Source organism: Pholcus phalangioides, unplaced genomic scaffold (genome assembly GCF_987345545.1).
Source record: "Pholcus phalangioides strain wild (caught in Gottingen) unplaced genomic scaffold, Ppha-v1.0 ptg000004l_1, whole genome shotgun sequence".
In the NCBI taxonomy this organism is placed as follows: Eukaryota; Metazoa; Arthropoda; class Arachnida; order Araneae; family Pholcidae; genus Pholcus; species Pholcus phalangioides.
Window position 1 is genome coordinate 48,926,107 of NW_028301597.1, and position 25,789 is coordinate 48,951,895.

A 25,789-nucleotide genomic window follows, 5' to 3' on the forward strand; every position below is an offset into this window, starting at 1 on the left:
TCGCAATCGTTGTTCAGTAATTTGTACGGTGTTGTGAACGATTCTTGAGCTGTTTTAACTGGACCCACCTGGAATCGGTTTTTTCAACGAACACAAAGGGAAGAAAGGAAGTTTAAGTTTCTGTACCCACGAATAGATTAGGACCCCTGCAGGGGGTCGTACGTTGAAAGATCGGATCGCTAATGTATACGCGCCTTAAGGCGACCACCTTAATGGGAGTTATTTCAAGTTTTTGTTGGCCCGATATGGTGGAAAGGGAAGGCGGCTCCGGTTTTCATCTTAATGACATTTCAATAGCAATTTCCCAAAACATACCTCCCTTGACAACAATTCATCAATTGCTCTTGGATGAGCAAATCCTTGCGGGAGAGTCATAGTCATCCCTCCCCTTCCCACATGAGGAAAAACCCTAGATACACCAAGAATACGAAGACCCTAGCTATTCACAAAGACCAGTCCATTTCAAAAACTGATACTTCAAAGATGTGTTAACTTGCGCAATTTATGCCATGGGCAATGAATTAATTCTCAGGAAAACAAAAAGGTTATAAGAGAAAGAAAATGTACAGAGTTTGTATAAATATCATAATGGAATATATATTTATTAAAAAAATATACACCAGGTGTCCCAGAACTATTGCCAAAATGAGATGGGTTATACATGTCAAGACAAACAATTTTCATAATGTCACCTAGGATCACAATCCACTTATTCGCGATATGCGTCACGTGTGCATTACTCCAATTTAAAAAGTCGCCAAAGTACGGCAACCTTTCTCATACCACTAGGAGCAAAAGGGGAACTTCTTTCCAGAAAAAAGCAATTGCAGAAGAAAAAAAATATTGTGTTTTTATTCTTTCCAAGGGTATTGCATGTCTCATTCCCAGGGTTACATTAGAATTCCCCCCCCCTTTTTTTTGATGCCAGTGGCTTAATTGCCTGCTACCTTTTTCCTGGTTGCTCAGCAAGCAATTGATGCACCTCTGCTTGTTGCTTTGACATCTTGAGGTCTCATGTCGTTCTGCACATCGTGCACATCTGGGGTCTCGGCTGGTGCAGTCTCTAGCGTGATGCTTCATCGACTGGCATCTAAAGCATCTCGGGGAGGGCACGAACCTCTTGACCCCTACTCTCTTTCTTTTCAGCCACATGATTCCCTCGTCCAACATTTTTGTTAGTCTTTTGTTGACAAAAATGTTGGACGAGGGAATCATGTGGCTGAAAAGAAAGAGAGTAGGGGTCAAGAGGTTCGTGCCCTCCCCGAGATGCTTTAGATGCCAGTCGATGAAGCATCACGCTAGAGACTGCACCAGCCGAGACCCCAGATGTGCACGATGTGCAGAACGACATGAGACCTCAAGATGTCAAAGCAACAAGCAGAGGTGCATCAATTGCTTGCTGAGCAACCAGGAAAAAGGTAGCAGGTTCGAAACTGGTCACAGTGCTTCAGCGATAAGTTGCCCAGTTTTCAAAAGAGAAACCTCTGGCAGATGGCAAAGAACGGACGTCAGAAGAGAGAGACGGTGGAGAACAACTTTTTTCAGTGATAAAGGCAGAGGAGAGGTACATCGACAAGGAAAGAACTGGAACAAAAGCGCGGGACATGCAACCTCAGGATATAAAGACTTCGAAAAAGGTAGAGAAGACCTAAATAAACGAGGATGCAGACAGCTTCCCTTCATCAGGAAAGAAGAAAAGGGTAGCATAGACGACGGTTACCAAATAATTTCACGAATAGTAACCAACGACACCGAAAGGAGTGGAGCGACAAATATAAGGGTAACAATACCAGGCAGGACTCGACCGGAAAATGAAAAGCCGATAAGAACAGTGGTATTCAGGAGGAGTCGTTAAACAGAAAGGATCACAAGTAAGGCGCTATTGAAGATTTAAACAAGAAAAACAACAAAAATGAATAACAACGGTACCCGTATGGGTCCACAGAATCCGGTAGCAGTACATGGGCATTCCTCTGCAACAACGGCTAAATCAGATGGAGACCAAGGAGGTATAAAAATCCTTCAATTCAATTGTAATCGATGCATTGTAACGACATTCCAGCTCATAAAATACATAGATGAGCATAAGATAGACATTGCCCTTCTGCAGGAACCATGGGCGCATAACGACATTCTGAAGGGAATACCGAGCAAATGGGCTAGATGGAGCTCCCGCAACTGCAAAGCGGCTATTGTTATACCAAATGGACAAATACAAGGCACCACATTCTCAGTCCTTGAGAACAGTGTAGCAATCAAAATCAGCCTTTACTCCAATGAGTACATTTTCACTTCGGCGTACTCCTCCCCATATGCCAGACTCAAACATACAACAATCGAACTACAGGCGATTATCAAAAGTGCGGGAAGAGTACCTAGTATCATTGGAGCAGACCTCAATGGGGCACACACATTGCTTGGCTACAAACTGACAAGACCCAGAGGTGTAAAGCTACTGGATTTCATAAGATCTATGAATCTGTCGATCTTAAACAATGGGGAGTCGACATATCACCATGACGGAAAAGAGGGGAGTCCAGATGTCACATTAGCCAACGAATATGCTCCACTGGATCGGATAGACTGGTCAATCGATCATGAGGAGGAACTCAGTGTACACAAGTGCCTGATCATTCAGATCTACGACAAACCCAGATCGGATCCAACTGCCAAATACTCTAATTCACGTAGGAGAATTGACAACTTTCTTCGACACATCAAACCCGACATAACACGGCTAGTTGAAATGCTCCAACAGGTCAGGAACGAGGATGAGTTAGAGCAAGCCGTAGACCAGACTTTTGCCAAAATCAAACAGGCAGCTGATAAAAAGCTGAAGACAATAAGGCAACCTAATAAAACAGTAACTCCATGGTGGAATCAAGGACTTGATATTATGCGAAAAAAGTTCAGAGCCAAGAAAAAAAGATACAAAAAGGCCCTTGGGGAAGCAAAGATAGCAGCTTGTCAGGCGTACAGAGAATATCGAAAAGTGTACTACAAAGCTCTAAAAAAGACCAAGAGGGACAGCTGGCGGAAATTCTGCACAGAAGCGACTGATCCCTTCGGGACGACTTATAAGGCAACGGTGAGGAGAAGAATGAGGCACCCACAGTTGATTATGCCAGTGGGAAAAAACCTTCCGATATTGAAGGCTGCGGAAGAACAGCTAAAACAATTATTTCCGGAGGATGATACAGATCCGCATCAAGACCCAGGTCAGATAGTTTGTGCCACAACATCAGGCGAAGAGACAACAAAAGAGCCGACAATTTCGAAGGCGGAAATAACAAGAATCATAAAAGGGTTAAGTGACAAGAAGGCCCCGGGACATGATGGCATAAATAATAAGCTCTTGAAAGCCATCAACAAAGAATTTCCCCAACTGCTCAGAACTTTGTTCAACAGATGCCTGGAGCTGGGTATATTTCCATCTCACTTCAAATTGGGGAAAATATTTCTTATACTCAAAAAGGGCAAGGATCCTGACGACATCACCTCATATAGAGCTATCCATCTTCTGCCTACCATTGGAAAGGTCTTGGAAAAAATTGTAACTCAGAGAATAATTTATCACACAGAGGCAAAACGATGGTGGAATGAAAACCAATTCGGATTTCGACAGGGACGTTCTGCAGAACAAGCCCTCCTGGCTATTAAGGAGGTGATCGTCAAACAAAGGGCGAAAAAACAGGATATCGCGCTCATTTCCTTGGATATTAAAGGAGCGTTTGATGCACTGAGACATAACATCATCAGAGAAAGACTCGAAGATATGCCGATACCAGAACAGCTTGCCAAAATAATGTGCCACACTCTTCAGGGAAGAAGAGTGGCACTTCAGACTACAGCGGGACTAGCGACACATAGGCTATCTAAAGGATGTCCACAGGGATCTTGCTCTGGTCCAACGCTCTGGAACGCTGTAATTGACCACCTTCTGAACATGAGATGGCCAGGCCGGGGAAATGAAATCGTGAAAGTCCAGGCGTTCGCTGATGATATTGCCATCTTGGTCAGCAGCCCCACGGAAGGTAGAACGGAGACGCTCGCGTCAGAAGTACTCGAACAGATCAACAACTGGATGACGGAACACGGGCTTGAGGTGGCGTCAGAAAAGTCAAAATATCTGTGGATATCGTCCAAGACCTCATCAGGGCTCCAGATTGATGGGTCTCCTATCGAACGTACTGACCTTCTCAAATACTTAGGAGTTTACATAGATCCGAAACTCAAATTCCGGGAACACGTGAGGCTACAAGCTGATAAAGTTAATAAAGTTCTCCCACAGTTGTTAAGCTGTGCAGGCTCAAGATGGGGCATAACCAGTGCCATGCGTCGCACCTTATATGTATCGGTGATACAGAGGATGCTGGCCTACGGTGCCCCAGTCTGGGGTTCCAAGCTCACCAAGGCAGTAAAGAAAAAACTAGACTCGGTTCAGAGGAGCTTTCTCCTCTATATCACCAAGGCATACTGCACGGCACCAACAAACGCTCTACAGGTGATAACAGGACTGGCCCCCCTCGGGCATTGGATAGAGTCTGAAGCAAAAATGGCACTGCTGACGAGACTCAATCGGCCTATCACAGTCAACAACGAGCGCATAGAGCATTCGCAAATTGAACAGAGAGAGATCGGATGGTCCTCACACCCAGCAGTAGAGGTAAAAGACGGACAGATCAGCTTACACCATGACAAACAGCTAACGCCGACAGTAATTTACACGGACGGCTCAAAGACTAAAGACGGAACTGCAGCAGCCTACGTCGTTACGGAAGGCAACAAAATAATCAGCAAGTGGGCACGTAAGCTTAACGCAGAGGCTTCCGTGTTCCAGGCAGAGATGCTGGCTCTTCTAGAGGCAACGAGGAAGGCAGAGGAATTAAACCCTCCAGTCAAAATATACACGGACTCGCTTTCTTCGCTGCATGCAGTCACAAATCCGTTGTCCAAAACGTACGCTTCAAGAGCAGTCAGGAAGATTCTCATTAATAACCCCGGTATCGCCCTCTCCTGGGTTAAAGCCCACGAGGGGAACTGGGGTAATGAGGAAGCTGATGCTCTTGCGAAAGCAACAACAGAAAGACCAGAAGTCAATCGAAATATTCCATTTCCAAGGTCTTGGGCGAAGGCAAAGATAAAACAACATCTTCTAAGGCAGTGGCAGGTGCAGTGGGACAGCAACGATAAAACAGGGAGAAAGATCCACCAGGTACTTCCGAGGGTGAGGCTCCAAGATCAGGGGTGGTCAAGAGCAATGATCTTGTTCTTCACAGAACATGGGCCATTCCCTGCATACCTCAAGCGATTCCACCTTCGGGGTACAGACGCCTGCAGATGTGGAATGGTGGGAACACCACTGCACTATGCCACTGAATGCCCACTGACCAAGAAATTTCACTTCGGGAAGCCTACACAAGAAAACTTGGCCCTTTGGAGAGCCGAGTTGTTAAAAAGAACTGACCGAAAAGAAAAAATTGGAAGATTGATGGAGAGGATAACAACAGACGAGAGAACATTCATCCCCGACGGAAAGCCGCCTCGATCGCAAAGAGCAAGAAACTGCAGGGCACTTTCCACAGAGGAGGAGTCTTCGGACTTTGAAAACGAACAGAACACATAAAGACTCCGCGCCTTACAGGGGCAGCTGTCGCGTGGGCGGATCGGTCACATGTAAATAGATGACTGTGTGATGCATATTGTGTATATGTATATATTGTATATTTTTTCTGTCATTAAAATCCAGGGGTTTTTGCGGTTGGGTCCCGGGGGTCTGGATGAGGGTGCTCCGGGCTGTTGCTCGGGCTTGTGGGCTCCTCCTGGTGGCTGGGTGGCTGCTCGGAGGGGGGGGGCTGCTTATTGAGATGCCCTGAGGGCCGTGCATGGAGCTTGTTGGCGACTGTAGTCATGGATAGAGGGGGGGGGGGTGCCTTCCGGATATTCTCCGGGTGGCGCCCCTGATTCTCGCCCAGCGCGACTCAACCTGATTGGGTAAAAGGCTTATATCCCGAGAGGGACAGCGCCTGGGTCGTGTCTGGTTAGTAGTAGTAGTGGCTTAATTGCTTGTTAACATGCACTGACCAAAAAAGTCATTTTTGTGACCCTGGGCTCCATTACAATAACTATTTGTATTGGCGTGCACCATCGCTCCTCCCATTTTGGCTGTAGATTTCTGGAACACCCTGTATAAACATTTCAGTTGTTTTTTAAATCATCAATATAATGAAACCTATAAATATATGTACTAGGTAAAAAAATGAAAATTTGAAAAAAAAATTAAGAAACCTTTCTTTAGTACTTACCAAAGTCAATAAGATATATCAGAGCAAAATAAAATTGATTTTTACATGCTGCATATGAAAAAAATATGTTTCTTTAAAAAAAAACGTGCATAAAAATTAAATTCTGCACTATCATAGAAGTGAAAATGCAATGTCATATCTTATTCATCTCTAAAAGAGGTACAGCCAAGTGCAAAATAAATAATAAAAAAAAAACTAAAACATAAATAAATCTAAATTTACTGATCTAAAATTGTTCATTTGATGCCATATGAGGTGACTAATAATGACTTTATAATTTGCTAAAATTGCAACTGATATTCAGTTGTGGGATATGCTGGTTTTGTGCTATTAGTTTAGGGATAATTCATAGGTGTGATGAAAATCTACTTGAAAAATGTTCAAGATGCTACAAAACTAATACTTAAAAATGCTTCATCTCCCAAGTAAAGGTATTTTCAAAACTATAATTTTTTTACTCTCTTTCTTGCCAGCTGGATATCACAAGCTCCACTTGGTGTCAACTTTTTCGAACAAACCTTATGACTCACTGTGGAGAGACTTTTTAAATGGGAGATTGATTCACATTCACACTTTGAAATTACAGAACTACTGTAACAGGACTCTCAATGGAAAAACCATGATGATAGTAACAGTACGAATAAATAGGGGGAGCCAAATGGTGTACCCTAGAAGTCTGGGGTAGTGTAGGAATAATCTAACAATAGGTCTCATTTTTAACACTAAATAAGTCTTAACATCACAAATTTAAAAATATATATGCATCAAGGAACAAATTATATTTCAGAAAGACAGCAGCAGTAGCAGGAAGTTTATTCTTGAGAAAGAGCTTTTCATTTTAAAGAAATTTAGAAAACATTCATCCAAATTTAAAATAATGACACAAATGCTATCAGAGGTAAAACTGTACCCAGTTAATTATTTGACTGAATTTAATGCATTTTTAAACTATAAGGGTTAGGTAACATTTTGGAAATAATAAAGAACTCCTATCTGTGCACAAATTACTACATATTTCGCATTAGAAAAAGTGATGCAGCTGGTAAAAAAAACATTCAAAGTACAGTCTCTACCACACCCTCAAAACATTTACTGGTAGAATAAAAATATTTTTCTTCTCTGTAAAAAGTAAAATCCAATCAAAGGTGACCAGAGTAATATCTCCAGTTTCCCCCTTGTACTTATTAGAGAGCACACTATCTAACCGGATGTTTTCAGAACAAAATATTTACTACTTTCAAAACTACCAAAATCACATTAAAAAATTGGAGTTAATTTTATGGTAAACATCATTTATAATCACCCCATTTAAAAACTATACAAAGCTCTGCTAAGGTGCTGCATTCTACAAGAGATACTGACTACGCATTCTTACACTGCATACCTTCCGCTATCGATATACTTAGTGAAAATGTGCCATTTTAAATCATTGTCTCTTGAGATGGGTCTCTTATACAGGATATCTGTTCGCATGTGATCATCTTTAAACACAGGAGAAAAATAAATTGAAAAAAAAAAAATTCGCAGAAAATGGATAACAAATATAAATGGAACATAAATTCACAATCATTTATTGCAACATTTATGACAAGTAAAACATTGAATACACAAAGTCTACATTTAGGTTTCCAATTTTTATAAATGATTTTAGAATTTTTAGAAATTTAAGTGTTTCATATTTGAGATGCTTGATTAGTATATATATTCAAGGCAGGCCATTTATTAAATTCATGCAATTCATAAATTTTCCCTGCAGCTTTGGGAACATATTCCTCTGACCATGATGCTAGTAAACAAGAATGCTAGATGAGGGATGTTTCTGTTTTGAGCTGTCTACAGCTGTAACTTTTTATCAGAAAGCTACGAAGCTTCAGGAATGTCTCAATGAAGTAATGGGAAAGAGAAATTCAGGGAAAATAAATAGGTTCCTAAATTTATCACTGGAGAGTGTTTTCTATGTTAATTATAGTGCACATGCTAATTTTAAAAACATGTAACAAAACTGTTCAAGCTTCATGACAGCATATATAGGGTGCCCTGTAAGTCCTAATTCGGCCTTTATCTCATGAACCGTTCATCGTAGAGGTATGGTTCTAATTTTAAAAAAAAAGTGTTCTGAAATCACTCTGCACCAGTTTCAAGAGTGAAAATATAGTATGTCAAAAAATAAAAAATTAAATTTTTATACAGCCGCATCCTCTAACTTCCAATTAGAAAGTTACTACCCTGTCTCTTCTAATTTAAGGGTGGTATTCACCGACATGGTTTAAACTATAGTCACAATTTTTTGATAAGAGATCAACATGGATTGGTTAAATTCAGGTTTTTAACCAATCTGTGTTGATCTCTCATCCAAAAATTGTGACTACAGTTTAAACCATGTCAGTGAATACGGCCCGTAGTATAGCTTTTTAACTGCAATATTTGCTGAGATATCTGAATTCAAAATACAGAGAACAGTCAGAAAAGAACAACATAAATGAGAGAAATGAGCATTGTCCGTTAGTTTATGCTGTTATTTCATAACTTTTCTCTGATTTTTTAATTCAGATATCTCATCGAATATGAAGAAGCATGCATTTTTTTTTTGCCTCAAGAGAGACAGAGCAACAACGTTCTAATTGGAAGTTAAAGTGGGGGGGGGGTCGTGTAAAAATTTAGAATTTTTATTTTATGACACAGTGTATTTTCAATCTCGAAACTGGTTTTGAGTGATTCCTGCACACATTTTGAGAATTTTTTAAATCGAAATTATACCTCTACAATGAATGGTTGATGAGATAAAGGCTGAATTAGGATACTTACGGGACACCCTGTATAATCATATAAAGCAGAAAAATGTCCATTCTTGTTTCTTCACTAAAAATTATTATGTTAACTTTACAAGAACTTTGCTGGTAGAACTTTTCTGCACAAAAAAGCTACACGAGATTTCTTGGTCTTAAAGAAGCTTTGGAAATTTCTCTATTTCTTCATTAAGACGTTCTCAAAGTTCCAAAATTTTTCTGATATGTTGTTGAAGCTGTAGAGACAGCTCAGAACGCACCAGCTTTAAATATAGTCACCCTGTTGTGAGTAATTTTTGCTAAAAATATTATTTTCCAAATTACATGGGAAATTTTTGCAATAACACACTAAAAAAAGTTGAAAATAGAATTTTTACCTGTGACCTGTGAAAATGTGATGCTGCATCACCACTGGTATCTTCCAAAGATTCGATTTCAGGGGACAGTACATGAGATGGGCTGAATATTTCATCTCGAACACCATCAGACTGTTGCCTCACAAAATTTACAAATACCTATCAACAAACAGAGAATACGGGTAAAATAGTGGTTTTTCATTTTAGTGACAGAAAAACATGGTAACATGAGGCCATTTTTTTTACCTCACGATGAGATTAGGTTAAATATAGGGTTATTCATATAGAAGTTCCTAATAATCAGATCATGACCTGTGCCTCTGTCTCAATAAAGAGGTTTTACCAGGCGGTCGAAAAATACCTGGGCTATGCTGGAAGCTGTGCATGTATGTGTTGTGAACCTAACATGAGTGTGTTTCTGCATAATATTTGCTATGTGTAGCGCTGCCATCTGCCGTCAATTTTTCTAACTATGAATGAAGTGATAGGATTGAATAATTACATTGTTGTAGACTCTCTTTGGCAAGACTTTTCAAAGAGCTTGCATTCACGTCTCAAAGTTGGGAACCACAGGAAACCAACTGCAGCACACCACCATTGTCGCAACAGTGGGGTTTGAACCAGGGTCCTCGTGATGAAAGTCCATCACTATGACCACCGCAGCAGTGTTTTATAATAGAACCGGCCCAATGAATATGCTAATAATTCTGTAGTGAATGCATGTAATAGCTTAACATTGATATTTTTAGTATATTAATTTATCGGCTTAGCTGAGCCTGATCGAGAAATAGTTTTTGGATGGTGGATCTTGAGTAACATGTCAAAGGACCTCAAAGAAAATGAGGATTCATCTATAAAAGATCACATTTCTGCTGTGATCAGTTCAATCCCTGAAGTTACACTGCAATGCGTCAAGGAGAAAATATCTGAGTGGTCACATGCCTTCAAGAAAATGGTGCCTACTTTAAATAACTTCTCTGATCACAACTAATGCCACTGTAACGCACAGTGCACAATCCAAGGCCAGTAATAAATCAAATACATAATTATAATTATATCTTTTGTAATACACATCATTTTATGGGATCAGTTCTATATGAATTGCCCTGTATACATTAAAAAAAACGATTTCGGGATCAATAATCTGGCACATACTTTAAATTTTATTACTCACTACAATATATCTCTCTGTTTAATATGTTATAAATCTAATGCAACTAATATTATATCACATACATTCTTAGTAAAAATTCTTCAAACCAACTTTTAATGAACAGGTATATGCTAGAAAGTGTTGAATTCCCCTAACATACATGTGTACCAAGGTAACAGATATTTTCGGGATATTATACCGAGGTGAACTCGGAAAGAAAAGTTATCTGGTCTCTGCCAGCATTCAAACCCAGGCCCTCTTTCAAATCGGGCAAGCATGCTACCATCTACACCACTGGAGACACGACCCTGTCTTCTTTATTTCACACACTGTGGCGTGTGGTGCTGAAGCAGAGTTTCTGAGTTCACCTCAGCATAGTATCCAGAAAATTTTCTTGAAGAAAGCCCGCCCTGTGCCACTTATGGCACTCGTGCAGCAGGTTTTCCACCCCTGTTTTATAAGTAATGGTGACTCAGCTAAAACCTGAACATATTATTGGTAAAAAACAAATATTACAATCAAAGCATCAAGTGTGCAAAAGCATCAATGAATTAAGTAATGCTATGTTTGGTACAAAAACTACTCACATTATCCAGAGTGTTTTGGCAAACAGAATATTCTTCTATTGGAAGGAGCATCAATGCCGATTCCATCTTTGAGAACACATAAGCTAAAGATATGTTTTGAGACTTCAGTTCATACTGCAACATATTAAAATGCTGTTCCTAGAATAAAAGTTATTAAGTTGATAAATTCAACTATTTTTCAGTCAATATAACCTATAGTGAAGAATGATAAAACATATTAGTCATATATTACTGCCAAAGCCTGAGGTGCTTTGCTGCTAATTCGCGAATTGGCCAAGAGTTTGGTCAAAGCCTGAATTGCAGATATGATTCAGACTTTGGCCAGCCAATTCACAAAGTGGCCAGTGATCCCCAGCCACAGATTATAAGACGGTCCGGTAGGAGCCAAGTCCACTTTTTCATCATCAATCAGTGTTCGTCAATATGAATCTAGATACACGATTCACGCATCAAAATTCAATTTTGCCCCTGCAAATTTTTGTAGAGTGAAAATACTCCTTCAAATTTCAAGTATGCATATTTCTTTTTTTTATACCATATTACTCTGTTTTTCATAAAAAAAATACCTTCCTTTTATAAAATTATCCCTTAAAATTTTGGGGAGGACTGAAATTAACCTTCAAAAATTTTCTTTTGGATAACACTGTCAACAACATGGCTATATGGTAGTTGTATTGGATTAGCTCTGCGTGATGAGAGAAAAAAAAGGAAAAATTTAAGAGAGAAATTATAAAAATAATAATATAGACTTTTTGATATAAATTTAAAAAAAAAAATTATTACCACATCGCGACTGCTATATGATGGGTTGCCATAGCACTAACTTCGACATGATTATCATGAAAAATACACCAAATGGCGATGACCTTGAATCATGCTTTTTGTTTTTGGGCTTTGCCAGGTATCTCCAGCCACTTTGTGAACTGGTTGGCCAAAGCCCGAAATTCGGTCATTGGCTGTGTGAATTTGCAATGGGCAAATGGTGAAATTTTGGGCTATGGTAGTAACATATATAATAAGCAACAGCAAAGTTACTTCACAGTGTAAAAGAGAAAGAAAGAGAAAAAATAACTTTAAAATGCAGATATTAAGAGTTTTGATAAAATAGAGTTTTTATAAGGTTTTTTTAATTCTGATCCAAAAAAACTGATAGAAAACTTTACTTGTACACTTACTTTCAGGGTAGCATCAGGAAAGGTTCTCCTGAACCATCTCTGAACAGCAGTGACCTCACCAACTCTCGTTCTAAGTGTGATATAGTAACCTTCACCAAATCTGTTTTTCAAATGTTGAATGCTTCCCAGGCACTTGAATCGACCATTAACCATGATTGCCAGCCTTGTGCACAGAGCCTCACATTCTTCCATGCTGGGTTATTCGAAACATATAAATAAAGTAATATACACAGGTTAACTCAATTCATTTCATTTATGACCAAGAATCCCCCCCTAGTACATGGATAGCAAGATAATGCAATTAAATCAATAATTTAATAAAATTGAAACTGTTTGTCATATTAGTGGACTCAAAAATTTCATTACCTATGTGAGGTGAGAACAACTGAACGCCCGCTTCTGATAAGACTGATTATCAAATCCCACAAGAACCGCCTTGTGTATGGATCCATTCCAGTTGTTGGCTCATCCTAACATGAAATAATATTAAATAGATGTGAAACTGAATGATTTATTCATTTTTTATAAATGTGCCAGCATTCTTCAAAACAACCCGGTGAGTATGGTACGTAATTTTATCAGTCAATAATTATTAACACTTTTTATACTTAAAATGCAATAGACTAATCAGTTGAATTGGAAAAAAAACAGTAGTTAAAAATTGGCCAAATTAATGCGCTTCATAATACAGAAATCAGATTGGATTATACAAAAGTTCTTTAATTTTTTTAGGTAATCAATCAAATAACACAGCCTAGAAAGATTAAAATAAATTATTTTAGAAAAAAATACAGATACAGTTCCCGCCGCTTAATGTGATCACATAGATACTCTGGGTTTCTGATAACAATTACCAAATGATAACGGTAAATCCTGTTTGCAAGTACTATGGCCATACATCCCGTTTGGTTTGGGTAAACAGGTATTGGTAAAACAGGATAACTCTGTTTCTCTTCCCCACAAAATTGGTTGCAAAATGTTCAGTTGTTCCATTATTTTAAAATTCTATTCTAAAATGAGATCCTGTGCATTTTTTTACTCAGCCATTATGAGGCATTAGAATAGAGCTGTATAATGCAAGGGTTCTCAACCTGTGCTCCGCAAAGCCCTAGGGAGCTCTGTGTGCACTTCCCAATTGCTCCTCGACCACTCTGAAGACAATAAAATAAATCATTAAATTTGATAAATAAATAATATAAAGAAGCCTACGGATGCAAAAATTTATGGATGCTCAGAGTTCATATCATTCATTTTTTATTTTCCTGACATTTGCCCCTGTAACAGGTGTGTTATAGATAATAATACTAGCTATAATACCCGGTGCTGCCCAGGTTTTCTTCAATTACTTGGAGAATTGAAAAAGTGATGAACCATTAAAAGGAATAAACTATTATACATAATACTGGCAGTATTTAAAGAAGTGGTGGCAAATCATTGTCAAGGTATATGCACGTTGGAAACACATTGCAAGGGAATCATGGTAACCAAAATAAACATTCCGAAAATGATTTTTGAGGCTGAGAAACCATTGTTGCCCTAACAGATTTTTGCCCATTTCGGGCATATTTGCCCAGCTCTGACAAACTTTTAAAGTAGCCTATCCTTCAATCCAGGCCTTTTTTGGTATATATATATGCAAAATTTGTCGATGACAGATCTAAATTTGTAGATGTGTATGGATAACATACACACACAGACAGAAAATCAATTTTAGATATTTCTAAATTAGCACAAATTTAGACAACATATAAATTGCATACAGGCACGTTAGTAAACAGATGAAATGTCCAATTGATTAAAGTATGGTTTGTATGCATAGTTTTATCGTAATTGACTAGGGACAAATAAATGAGTATCATTTATTTTTTACCTTTTTTAAATTTTCCCGACATTTGCCCTTTAAAAGGTGTATTATAGATAATATTATAATCACTGTATGCCATATAATGGACATCTATCATGCTCTGCATAAGTACAGTATTTTTCTGATCGATAAATCAAATCACAATTTTAGATTGATCGTCATCAAATTTTGCATATATACCGACTTGAACGATAAGCTAATTTAAAAGTTCACCAGACCTGGCAAATGCCCGAAATGGGGAAAAAACTGTCCAGCAACAATGGTTTCTGGGCCTCATCAATCACTTTCGGAATGTTTACTTTGGTTACTGCGGTTCCCTTGCAATGTGTTTCCGACGTGCATATGCCTTTACAATGTGGTTTGTCACTTTAATCCTGTCAGTATATGTATAATAGTTTATATGCCATTATAATGGTTGTCACTTTTTCAATCCTCTCAGTAATTGAAGAAACAACAGGAAGTGCTGGGGTATTATAGTTAGTATTATGTATTTCAGGTATACCACAGATTTCTGAAATTGTAATTACCAATAGGAAATGTCAAACACAAAAATCAAAACATTGAAATACAAAAATGTTTGTAATATATTTGAATAAACTGTATTTTTACCAGGAATATCACAGATGGAGCTCCAAGCAAAGCAATGGCAGTGGAAAGCTTCCTTTTGTTACCCCCACTGTAAGTGCCAGCAACTTTATCAGCATAATAAACTAAGTCTAGTTTCCGCAAAGCCCAATCAATCACCTAGTGAAAATGGCAGGAGGGGGGGGGGAGAATTAATTTCAGTTTTATTGATGAAAATAGTAAACTTTTCTTTTGTTTGAACTTTGCTATGATATTTCACTTCAAAGAATTCAAAAGAAATTTCATTATGCATATTGATACACTGAAAGAAGAGAGAGAAGGAGAAAAATAGCTCACTTTATTTTCCTCATTCATAGGAATCCCTCGAAAACGAGCATAAAGCTGCAGATGTTCTCTAGCCGTGAGCTCGTCATAAAGAGCATCAAACTGAGGACAATAACCGATGAATTGCTGAACATTTCTGAGGTCTTTTCTCACACTGGTAACAAAAATAAAAATGTGCAAAAATTATTTCTTATCAGATTTCACGAATTACAGTTATTGCTATTTTGCATGGAGCCGAATCTTGATTAACCAGGAGCGAATAGAACAGGGCACAAAAATTAACCATAGCTCATGAGCTTAACTATTTTGATTATCTTCTTAATATATTTGAAGAGTGCCCATCAAAAATTCAGAGGCTCCAGAAATCTATTCCCAGATGAGAAGGTACAGAGTGTAGCTATGCAATTGTGTGAATAACTTTTGTGATGATTAATGTTATTTGGTTATGATTTCCTTAATTTAAGCTGAACTTTTTTTAATGTGAGTAAGATAAAAACATATGCCAGACATTCATTTGAAACAAGTCATCCAAGGGGAGGGGGGGGGGTGATGGAGACGATCACCCCTCCCAAGAGCAGAATAATATGAAGTAAATTTGTCTTATACCATAAAATACAGGGAACAATCCAATGCACCTACTTAATAAGTCGTTTCTCCAACACATAGCCCTAGATCCTCCTGCCTCCATTCTATTTGCAGCTGAAGATGTCTGTTTTTGAATGGAGCATGACCTTTAGTGTTGATAAGTGCATGGTCACTCATTTTGGTTCAAGCAACTCATGTTTCACTGATGAGTTTAATGGCATTACTAACCCAGGAAACTAGAGTCACCAATTCGGAAATTCCCATTGCCAAGTGGCTTAGGTTTTCTGAACATTGTTCAGCCATGGTCAAAAAATAGAATCGAAAGCTCGGTTTCATTCTTAAAAAAAGGTCTCTTCACGTTCTCCTAAAGTCATTCTTCAGCTTTTACAGAAGCGTAGTTCATCCTATACTGAAGTGTGTTGGGGGATATGATCGAAGTGTTTAAATTTTTCAACGAGATGGATAGGATGGACCATGAGTTATTAATATATTATCAATCAACTGTTTCAATAAGGGGACACCAATATCTCATTTAGTAAAGGACAATTCCAGGTTGTGGTGCCACAAGGAGATTTTCTCTAAAGTGTTGTCAGTAAATGGAATAGCTTACCTCCAGGGGTCATGAATTTGAACACAATTGATACATTTAAAGAGAACTACGACTGACATAGTGGTATTGAGAAGCTACCCATACTATATATTAAGACAACCATAATCTTTTTTTTGGACAGTGTGATAATTAATAATATTATATATATATCATAATTACCATTATTTTTTTCGATCAAATATGCTTTTATATTGGGTTGCTGTATTTTGGTTATTTTCCCATCCATATTTTTTATGACCATAATTTTTCAGTCACCTCTTTGGGCAGTTTGCCTGTTGTGGCCTTTGTGCTTGTATTTGCTCCATATAAAGCTGAAGATATCTATATATATCTCAGCTTCATTCACAGTTGAATATGTCTGCCTTCGCTCAGGCATATATCTAGTGGGGGGGGGGGGAGATAATTGTCGCTCCCAAGAATTGAATAATATAGACATCAAATTTGGAAAATTTGTCTGTCCCATAAAATACAGGATGATTAAAAGAACTTACACAATTCACTTCTGACACATCATCCTAGATCTGTGCCCTATTTGAAACACTTGAACTGCATAAATATATCTTTCATTCATTAGTTTTGTGATTATTGTTATTTAGAAATTTTATTTTTGTTAATAGCTCAACTATGGCTTTTCATAATTCGTGATTCCCTTGGCCCCAACAAAGGTGGGGCTGTCAGGGCTCCAACTCTAGGACACATGATAATTTTCATCATTTTCTTTTGTTTTTCGACACTGTAAATTCATTATTGAGGGACTCCATCAAAGATCCCAGCCTAGGGGACCCTGCAGCAGGATGTGGGGGCCATAGTGATCCCCTTGCCCATCATTACTCCTAATAATCAAGATTCTTCAGTTAAAGATGTACATTCTTCAAAGAAAAACTTAATTCACACTCATCATAGTTATTCTAACTTTGGCTAAAACATTGATATCAAATGTCATTAGAAAAAACTGAAGAGGGAATGCATAACAGAACAAAACAAACCTGAAACCATTCAAAAATGCATCGCCAGCTGTTATGGCAGTGTCGCCAGTGAGCATTTTAAATGTTGTTGATTTGCCAGCTCCATTCACTCCTAGCAAACCAAGGCACTATAAAATCAGCGAAAAATATATGTATTATATTAATTATACAAATTATACTCAGATGGTTACATGAAATATATAAAAATGAGAAAATAGGCCTTTTGAAGGGTTTTTCTGTGAGGAGACAAAAACATGTGACTAAATTTGAACTAAAACTGAGAGAGAGATTATAAGCCAGCAGAAAGTTAGCTGTACACAATTATATCATTGTTATATTTTTAAAGCTGTGTCTGGATGTGACAAGCATGCATGAAAGAAACCATAAATATAATACTAATACAACATAAAATGATAGTTACAACTTTTTGACAATTAATGTAAAACAAAACTAAAACTAAATATGTTAAAGCAACTGAGTAATATGAATGATACACACATGCATCTTGTAGCAAAACATACCTCTCCTTCTGGAACACCTAAACACAATCTGTCAACCGCTAGCTGTTTCCGCTGTTTACCTGTATTATAGATCTGTAATTGAAAAAAAGAAACAGATCAGACTATTTATTTTTAAGATATCAATACCGAAAAAATTTTAAATCTGAGACAGAAAAAGGAGGAAGAACTATTTATTTATTGTAAATGGTGTAGGATTTATATGAAGTCAAAAGAAAAGATTGAATTTTATTATAAAAACTGTTTCAATCAGTAAAAGAAAGATCTGTCTGTTGGAAAACTAAGCAAATGCCATAAGAAAAAAAAATTCCTTTTAAAAATTCATTTTTCAATTTCTTTCTAGACATAATTAAAAAAACCCTTAAGTATAATTGATTTCTTACTTTAGTGAGATCTATCAGATGTAAAACATCAGAGTTTGCTTGCCCGGTTAGGACTCTTCTCCTTTCTCTTGCAACATCTTCATCTTCTTCCTTCCCAGCGAATTCTGGCATTTGAACACTTCTTTTTCCACAGGAAAAGAAAGAAATTAATAAATTAGTCATGTTCACAAATTTCTGTGCTCATAAGAATAAAATTGACATAAAAATCATATAAAATTTTTTTTTTCTACAAAGAGAAAAATCGCTTTTCGTGGGTGAATTAAAAATACAGTCCCCCTCCCCCCCTCCTATTCGCGGGGGTTAATTTCCGGAGGTGATCGCGCAAATACAGAAATCCGCGAATAACCGAAACTGTAGGTTTTTTTTGTATATCTCGTTTATTGAACATCAGGAGAAGAGCAGGGGTAGAAGGATATGTAAAAGAGGGTGGAGATGTTTTCTGAAAGAACATTGGGATTTTTGTTTGCCGTTTCTTCTTCATATCATCAAGTATTTTGGAGTTTGTTGATAAGGTTTCCTCTAATTTTTCTACATGTGAAGAACATACCATAGAAGGATCTACGTCATGAAAAATAATCTATTGCTGATTTGAACTTGCGACGCCCTTCCGCTATGTTACACATGGTGTGAACTGGTCTTCTACTTCTTCATCTTGATCTTCTTCATCTGGTGCAGCTTCAGTTTCAGGAGCGGTCAGTCAGCTGCATTAATTCTTCTTCGGTTAATGCTTCTAAATTGCTATTAATTTTAGCTGTTAAATTTCTTCTATATACATAATATTGATCCCTTCTCCCTTCACCTGTTTCACTAACGTGACAATGTCTTATAATTTCTTTGGAAATTTTCTAGCCGCATCCTGGTCGGCAGAGGCTTGATCGTCAGCGATTTTTTACATTGCGTAATTGAAATCACCACTTAAACCTATGAAATCAACTTTTACTTGCATAAAGTTCTGATGAAAAATAGACGTTTCACCAGCTCTTTCCTTTATAGAAGAGTAAAATTTTTTTGCTTTTTCCTTTATATTATTACAATCAATTGGAGTACCTTTTCTGTGGCAGTCTTGACCCACAAAAAACACAAGAAACACATTCTGCACAAGAAACACATGGGTCTCGTAGGCAATGCAAAGTTTTCGCTGCCACAGGTACAGCTACAGCCTCGGCTGATTGAATTTTAGATTCTTTTTTCTTGTTATATATATCTCACCGTAGATTTGTTGATTCCATAATGGCGGGCAACAGCAGCAATTGATTTACTTTCTCCAAGCACATATCAAATATTTTTGTAAAGTTTTCACTTTTTTGACTTTTCGAAATATTATCAATAGCACTAGAAAAATGAGCCATCCTAAACACGTACAACTCAATTTTTGCAAACCAAATACGTGAATGACTATTGCTGAATGTTAGCAACAAAAAAATTTTTCAATGAAGTATAAAAAACTGCGAATATGGAGGGTCGACTGTACTCTTATATCTTTTGACATCCAAAAAGTTACTTAACTAAATTACAAGTTATTACATTGAAAATTACTTCAAAAAGCATATTTCAGAAAAATAGAAAAATACAATATGATTAAAATAGCATTTTATTTACATTGCTGCTACATTAAAAAATGGTTTCACAAAATAATAATAATAATAATCTCAGCCAGGCACATGATAAGAAATGGACAATTATCTGACCAATCTGTTCATACTGAATTCACCAGACCAGAATTCGGTTAGCATGAAAGTTTTAAGTGCTCACCTTGGCTTCCTAAAAAAGTTGAACTCGCATAGTAAAGTCAAGAAAAAAAATGCCAATCCAGAGAAAGCCATTGCTATCAGGTTTCTCGTGATTAAATCCCAAGCAAATGGGGATTTCATTTTATCATACTGGCCTGTGTATAAAAAAAGTAATTATGATTCAATATAAGTAATGGAAAAGGAATAAAAGTAATGATTCAATACAAGTAATGGAAAAATGTGAATAAACTTGACATAATTAAAATGTATGGCTGAATGAGAACTCTTTTATAATGCTTAAAATGCTACATAAATTTTTAAATTTCTCTTACCACTTCTCATTAACCCTTTTATCTACCATATTATGAAAAGTAGAACAAGAAGAAAATGATAATAAATAAAAAATGTAATGATAATACCTGTAATGTAATTTCATGTAGATTATTTTTGTTAATTCTTTTCAGTTCTAATTAAACACATAAAAATACTATTTTTCAAACAATTAGTTGGCACACAACTAATTATCTAACCTGGTACTTTTTAAAATAGGGTCAGTAGATAAAGGTTGAACACAAAAAAAAAAGTTATTTCAAGGAATTGATTGGTTAGTTAACAGTAGTAGAACAAGAAGTACTAGATTGTACTTCTAGTACAAGTAGTACTAGATTTAATCAGGATTTGATTGATAATTTCAGTCTCTTATTTAATCGTTGAGACTATATGGATTGCCAATTTGATACTTTGTGCATGCATGTACATTCAAGACATATTTGTCAAAATACAGCAGAATCTCAATATCTTGAAAGAACATGAAAAAAAAACCAAATATAAATTAAAATTTTTAAATTTATAATTGTTTATCTTTATTATTTATATTTCAACACTATTTTTTCTGCAATCAACCAGCTTCAATAAATTACATTTTTATTTCATGCTTAATCTTCATACAACATGAATACATATATAAATTAATAAAATATTACCGATATCCGGTTAAAAAACACTGAAATTTCATAGTGTCAATGATATAACAATGTGCATTACCTGCACTTTGTTTTTCTTAGTAGTTAGAATAGAAACAAATATTAAAAAATTTAAATCTTGAAAATTTTTTTTTTAATTTATTGATGGTATATAGATGTGAGAATAAAAATTGACACTTTGTTCTACAAAAACATAACCACCAACCTCTTCCATTCCTCAAGATTTCAATATTGATGAATGAATTTTTCACACTTGGATTATATGTCACTGTGAACGGTGATATTTTTTTCTCACAGTAGTGAAATTTACATCTGTGGAATTATATGTAAAATATTACGAGATACATTTCCTTTTTTCTTAAAAAAAGAAAAAATTTAAATCACTGAAAAAGTAATAGAGGGTAAAATAAAAATTAAATACCCAAGTTCATTAAAGTTTGTTGATGGCAGAAACCAAGATGCTAAAATACTTTGCTTTAGTTTATCCAATGAAGAACGAATTAACAGATTTTCTTATTCCAACAAAACTTAAAAAGCAAAATTTTTTGAAAACCAATGTGTTAATACACTGAAACAAAAATTAAATAACAAGGGTTAGAACACAAAATCACTGTAAAGGTGAAAATAAAACAGTGCAATCAGACATATTACCTGTTTTGAAGAGAAAAAAGTTCTGATATTCATTAAATGCAATGTCCATAAGGCCTCTTCCTAGGCAGTAGTTTGGAAACAGGAGGAATGTGGTTTTGAGCATTCGATGCACTTCTCCTAAATACTAGGGGGGAAAAAATTTTATTGGAATAATGATGTGAGTATATTCAAATCAGTGAATACGCTTTTATCTCTCACATTGTTCAATACTTTTTTTTTGTCATATAAAATGTATTACAAGAAAGGCATGTTTTACGGTAGTACAATATGAAGAAATTTACGAGTTTAAGATAACATACAGTAAGCACTTGACTGTATGAAATTATCATGATGAAACAAATAATCTACATCAGAACCAGCTTTCAAAATATTCCCTCCCTTTTATCTTATCTATATTCATTTTGAGAATATGATAGCATTTTAAATATAAGCAAAAAGTTCCACTTTGAAAAAGTGTAGTAAATTAAAGCTAAAAAAAGTATAAACATGGAAAATCTTACCGCATCTTCAGAGAAAACCTCCAATAAAAAGCTTGTCACAATGCAAGTTATACCAACGAAAAGGTTTATCACAATAAGGAAAATATAAGCTGTGCTAGGTTCCTTGAACAAGAAAGACACTGGATACATCACAGGAGTGATTGACCACCTGAAAAAAAAATTAAAGCCAAATTACTTCAAGAAGTTATTAAGATTTGAATACCACAAATACAGTGAAATCTGTAAACAGAAGGTCAAGAGGCTGGAATTATTTTCTGTTTTAGACAGATTTCCATTTTATAGAGGTACACATAAAAATATATTGTAACTTTATATATTTTAATATAAATCACTGCATATAATGCAGTGATTTATTTCTATCATTTAGCAAAACTTAAATTTTGAGAACATCACCCTAACTTGTATAAACCAACGAGTGTTAAACAGAGACATGCATATTATTATTTTGAATTATTTCACATTTGCTGTTTCAAATTACTATGCACTTTGAAATTTCATATTTAATGCACTAATAGTTAAACTTCAATATAAAACATTCTCCTGAACAGCAATAGAATGAACATTTACTTTCGTTGAAAATCAAAAATTTTTGAACATTGAATGATGCGTCACGTTTCTTGTGGCTGGTGACCATCTCTACACTGAATGAAAATCTTTGCAGTTGAGCCACAACACAGTATCACTAAATTTCAAACAATAATTCAGTCTCCCTCGCCTGTTATTCTCCCAAAATTATCAAACTTTTTCCAAAAAACAGAAGTGTTTTCTAACAAAAGTCATAATTTCCATCATAAACCAAATGATAAGAAAGCTTTTACTAAATTTTGAACAGTAAATCCCCATCCACTCAAGCCGAACCCACCAGAACCAGTTCAGATAGATAATAAGCATTCATCGTTTTTCCAAGAAGAGTTGGCCCTAACAAAAGGGGTGTCAGAACGACTTAACTTCCTCCTATCAAAAGGACAAAAACTTGAACTTAGCCAATTCCTTTCTGTTTTAGCAGGTTTTTTATCTACAAACAAACTAAATATGCACCCTGTTTTCACGTTACACAGTTTCCGTCCACAACAGGTTTCCCATGATTGAAAAAACATTAATTATTCACAAGACTGATTTTTTTTGTTCCGTTAAAGACTGGTTTCTGTCTCATACAGTGTCCATCTTAGACAGGTTTCCCTGTATTTTTAATTTTTCTGTTCAAAAACAAAAATTTAGGTTTAATTTAAAATACTCAATTCATATTTTCTTTAAATCACAAAATCTTCAAAGACTTGTGTTCAAAAATAAAAAAGGCTGAAGTTTAAAAATTTACAGACCACGGGAGAGAGATTTATGCAATAAAAAAATAGTTCAATTTTTGATCACCAGGTGAATAAGTGGCACTTTTTTTTATTGAATTTTACTTTTTTTTTCGTGGTCTACATAGCGTTTATACCAAGTTTCAATGGAATACATTCTCCAGAATGGGTGCTATATAGGTCTGAGTAGTTTCAGTACACTGACACTGCTCAGACCAATGTAACACCCATCAGTATATTGACACTACTCCAACCTATGTAGCGTCCGTTCTGGAGGACGTATTCCATTGAAACTTGGTATATACGCTTTATGGACCATAAGAAAATGTAAAATGCAATAAAAAGCGCCACTTTTTCACCTGGTGGTCGAAAATTGAACTATTTTTTTCACTGCATAAATCTCTCTCCCATGGTCTCATTGAGATATCCTGAAAATTGGCTGTATTTGGATGAGTATGGGAACTTTATTTATAATCACCCTGTATAACACAATATAGTTCAAATTGATTGTGACATAGTTAGGAGGTTTGATGATCTAAATAAAATAGTTTAATGTTCCTTACCCATATATCAAAAACAGGGATACAACAGCTGGGAAGTTCTTATGTGAGGTATATGCAGGAATATCAAAGATGAGCAGTATGAGAACACAACATGTGGCTGGAACAACGTAACTACACTGTAATGGGAAATTGTATGAAGATATGTTTCAAAAAATAACTAACTCACCAAAAGTTCAATGTCATAGCAACATATTGCAAAGTAAAAAAAAACAAAAACTTAACTGTGCATTCACAAATAACATATATAAATGTGAAGTATAAATATAATGTACACAAATTATTTTTTGAATTAAAATTTTCAGAACACTAAAAGCAACTATAGATCTCTCACCATGTCCCAGAAATAGTTGGCAACCCAGTATACCACAGCATTCACACCACTGACAAACTGCAAATGCTTTGCTTTGGTGTACCGTTCATATACTAAAAACAACACAAAACTGGCTGGCACAAACGACATGGCTACGATGATGAAAATTGCAATAAGTACATCAGTTCCCTGCAAGCTGAAATTTAATATAGGAAAAATATTAATTTTAAAAAGGGGACAATTAAGTAAAATAAATAATATGTTAGAAACCTTATTTCGTATTGGGTAAACAGTTTTCAAGATTGGATAAAACTATATAAGTGTTCGTAAAAATACCTATTATTTGCAATATTTATACAGTTGAACTTGGTTAATTCGAATTCTTAAGTCAGTGGAAAAAAATTTGAATTATTTAATTAATCCACCCTGGATCTGTAAAATGACTACAAATTTCAACTTAATCATCAACATTGACACGAGATAATATTTATCAATTATTAAAAATTTTATCAGTTAGGAAACTGTTTTTCAAATTTTAATAATTTATAATAACAATTGATCTTAGCTGCTATATTATTCCGCTGTTCTGGAATCAGCATTGCTGCAGAATTTCTTGACCTTTTCAAAGGCTGATTTATGGAAACAACTCTGGATCATCCATTATGAAACTGTTTCCCAGATTTTGCTTATCATTCTTATATGCTATCAAGGAAATGCACTTTAATTAATGTATTACACAATCTGAACTTCCCGATACTTTTCCATACTCTTAATGCCGACAAAAGATTCAGATTTTGAATGTTACACCTTGATCAATAGGTTGAAAAGCATAATCAGCATTAAGTGGTTCACAGTCCTGATGCACTCCAGCTGAAAAATGTTAAAATGGGCATTAAATTATCAAAAAAAGAGTAGAGGAAAAACAAAATTTTCAAATTTTTATAATTATCTAAAAATTTGTTGTTTAACAACTTGATTGAGAAAAGCAAAAAGTCTGGCTTCTCGTAGAATTTTTCAAAACTAAATTTGCTCATAAAAAAAATCCTGATTTTTTTCCAACCTCAAATTATCTAAAATATTCAAAAAAAATTTTAATCAAGCAAAAATTTTAACATTAAATTAGATGGGAAAACTCAAAGGGAGTTTTTAAAAGTTCCAATTGTCCAAAAAATTCGAATTATAACCAAGCTCTACTGTAATTGGGATGCTGTCATTATCTATTATGACATAATCTATGCATCACATGAAATAAGTAATTGAAAGTAATGAAAAAAAAATTGCAATAAAGTTTCTCTTAATATGAAAGAGAAAAAAAAATCTCTCAAAGCCTTGCTAAAAGCAAATAAAAACTTGTGATAAAAATTAAAGATAGATGATGTGAAATAACTTAATTAACTTACATCTGATCTTTGGATAAAAGATATGATGTATCAGTCATAGGATGGTTTATCACAGTGATGCCTGGAATTCAAGTGTAGTAAAAAAATATTATTTCCGATTATTTTATAAAATGCTATATTTTTCCACTTTACTAATATAATCAAAGCTCTAATCG

At 35.7% G+C, this 25,789-nt stretch overlaps 1 protein-coding gene across 2 annotated transcripts in view; it reads right to left on the bottom strand.

Annotated features, from left to right (window-relative positions):
* LOC149087774 (ATP-binding cassette sub-family A member 2-like) overlaps window positions 1–25,789 on the bottom strand; it is a 167,783-nt gene that overhangs the window by 22,843 nt on the left and 119,151 nt on the right. The window contains exons 36-51 of one of the 2 annotated variants that reach the window (XM_089231688.1): window positions 25,635–25,695; window positions 24,256–24,430; window positions 23,925–24,040; window positions 22,061–22,208; window positions 21,561–21,684; window positions 19,949–20,081; window positions 18,197–18,317; window positions 17,817–17,888; window positions 17,317–17,423; window positions 15,148–15,289; window positions 14,836–14,970; window positions 12,729–12,832; window positions 12,363–12,555; window positions 11,188–11,325; window positions 9,469–9,606; window positions 7,690–7,786 (exon numbers count right to left, since the gene is read on the bottom strand). In XM_089231688.1, the coding sequence (XP_089087814.1) occupies window positions 7,727–7,786; window positions 9,469–9,606; window positions 11,188–11,325; window positions 12,363–12,555; window positions 12,729–12,832; window positions 14,836–14,970; window positions 15,148–15,289; window positions 17,317–17,423; window positions 17,817–17,888; window positions 18,197–18,317; window positions 19,949–20,081; window positions 21,561–21,684; window positions 22,061–22,208; window positions 23,925–24,040; window positions 24,256–24,430; window positions 25,635–25,695 (1,967 nt within the window). In that variant the 3' untranslated portion in view covers window positions 7,690–7,726. The remainder of the gene's footprint in view (window positions 1–7,689; window positions 7,787–9,468; window positions 9,607–11,187; window positions 11,326–12,362; window positions 12,556–12,728; window positions 12,833–14,835; window positions 14,971–15,147; window positions 15,290–17,316; window positions 17,424–17,816; window positions 17,889–18,196; window positions 18,318–19,948; window positions 20,082–21,560; window positions 21,685–22,060; window positions 22,209–23,924; window positions 24,041–24,255; window positions 24,431–25,634; window positions 25,696–25,789) is intronic. The other variant, XM_089231689.1, reaches the window with a different exon arrangement.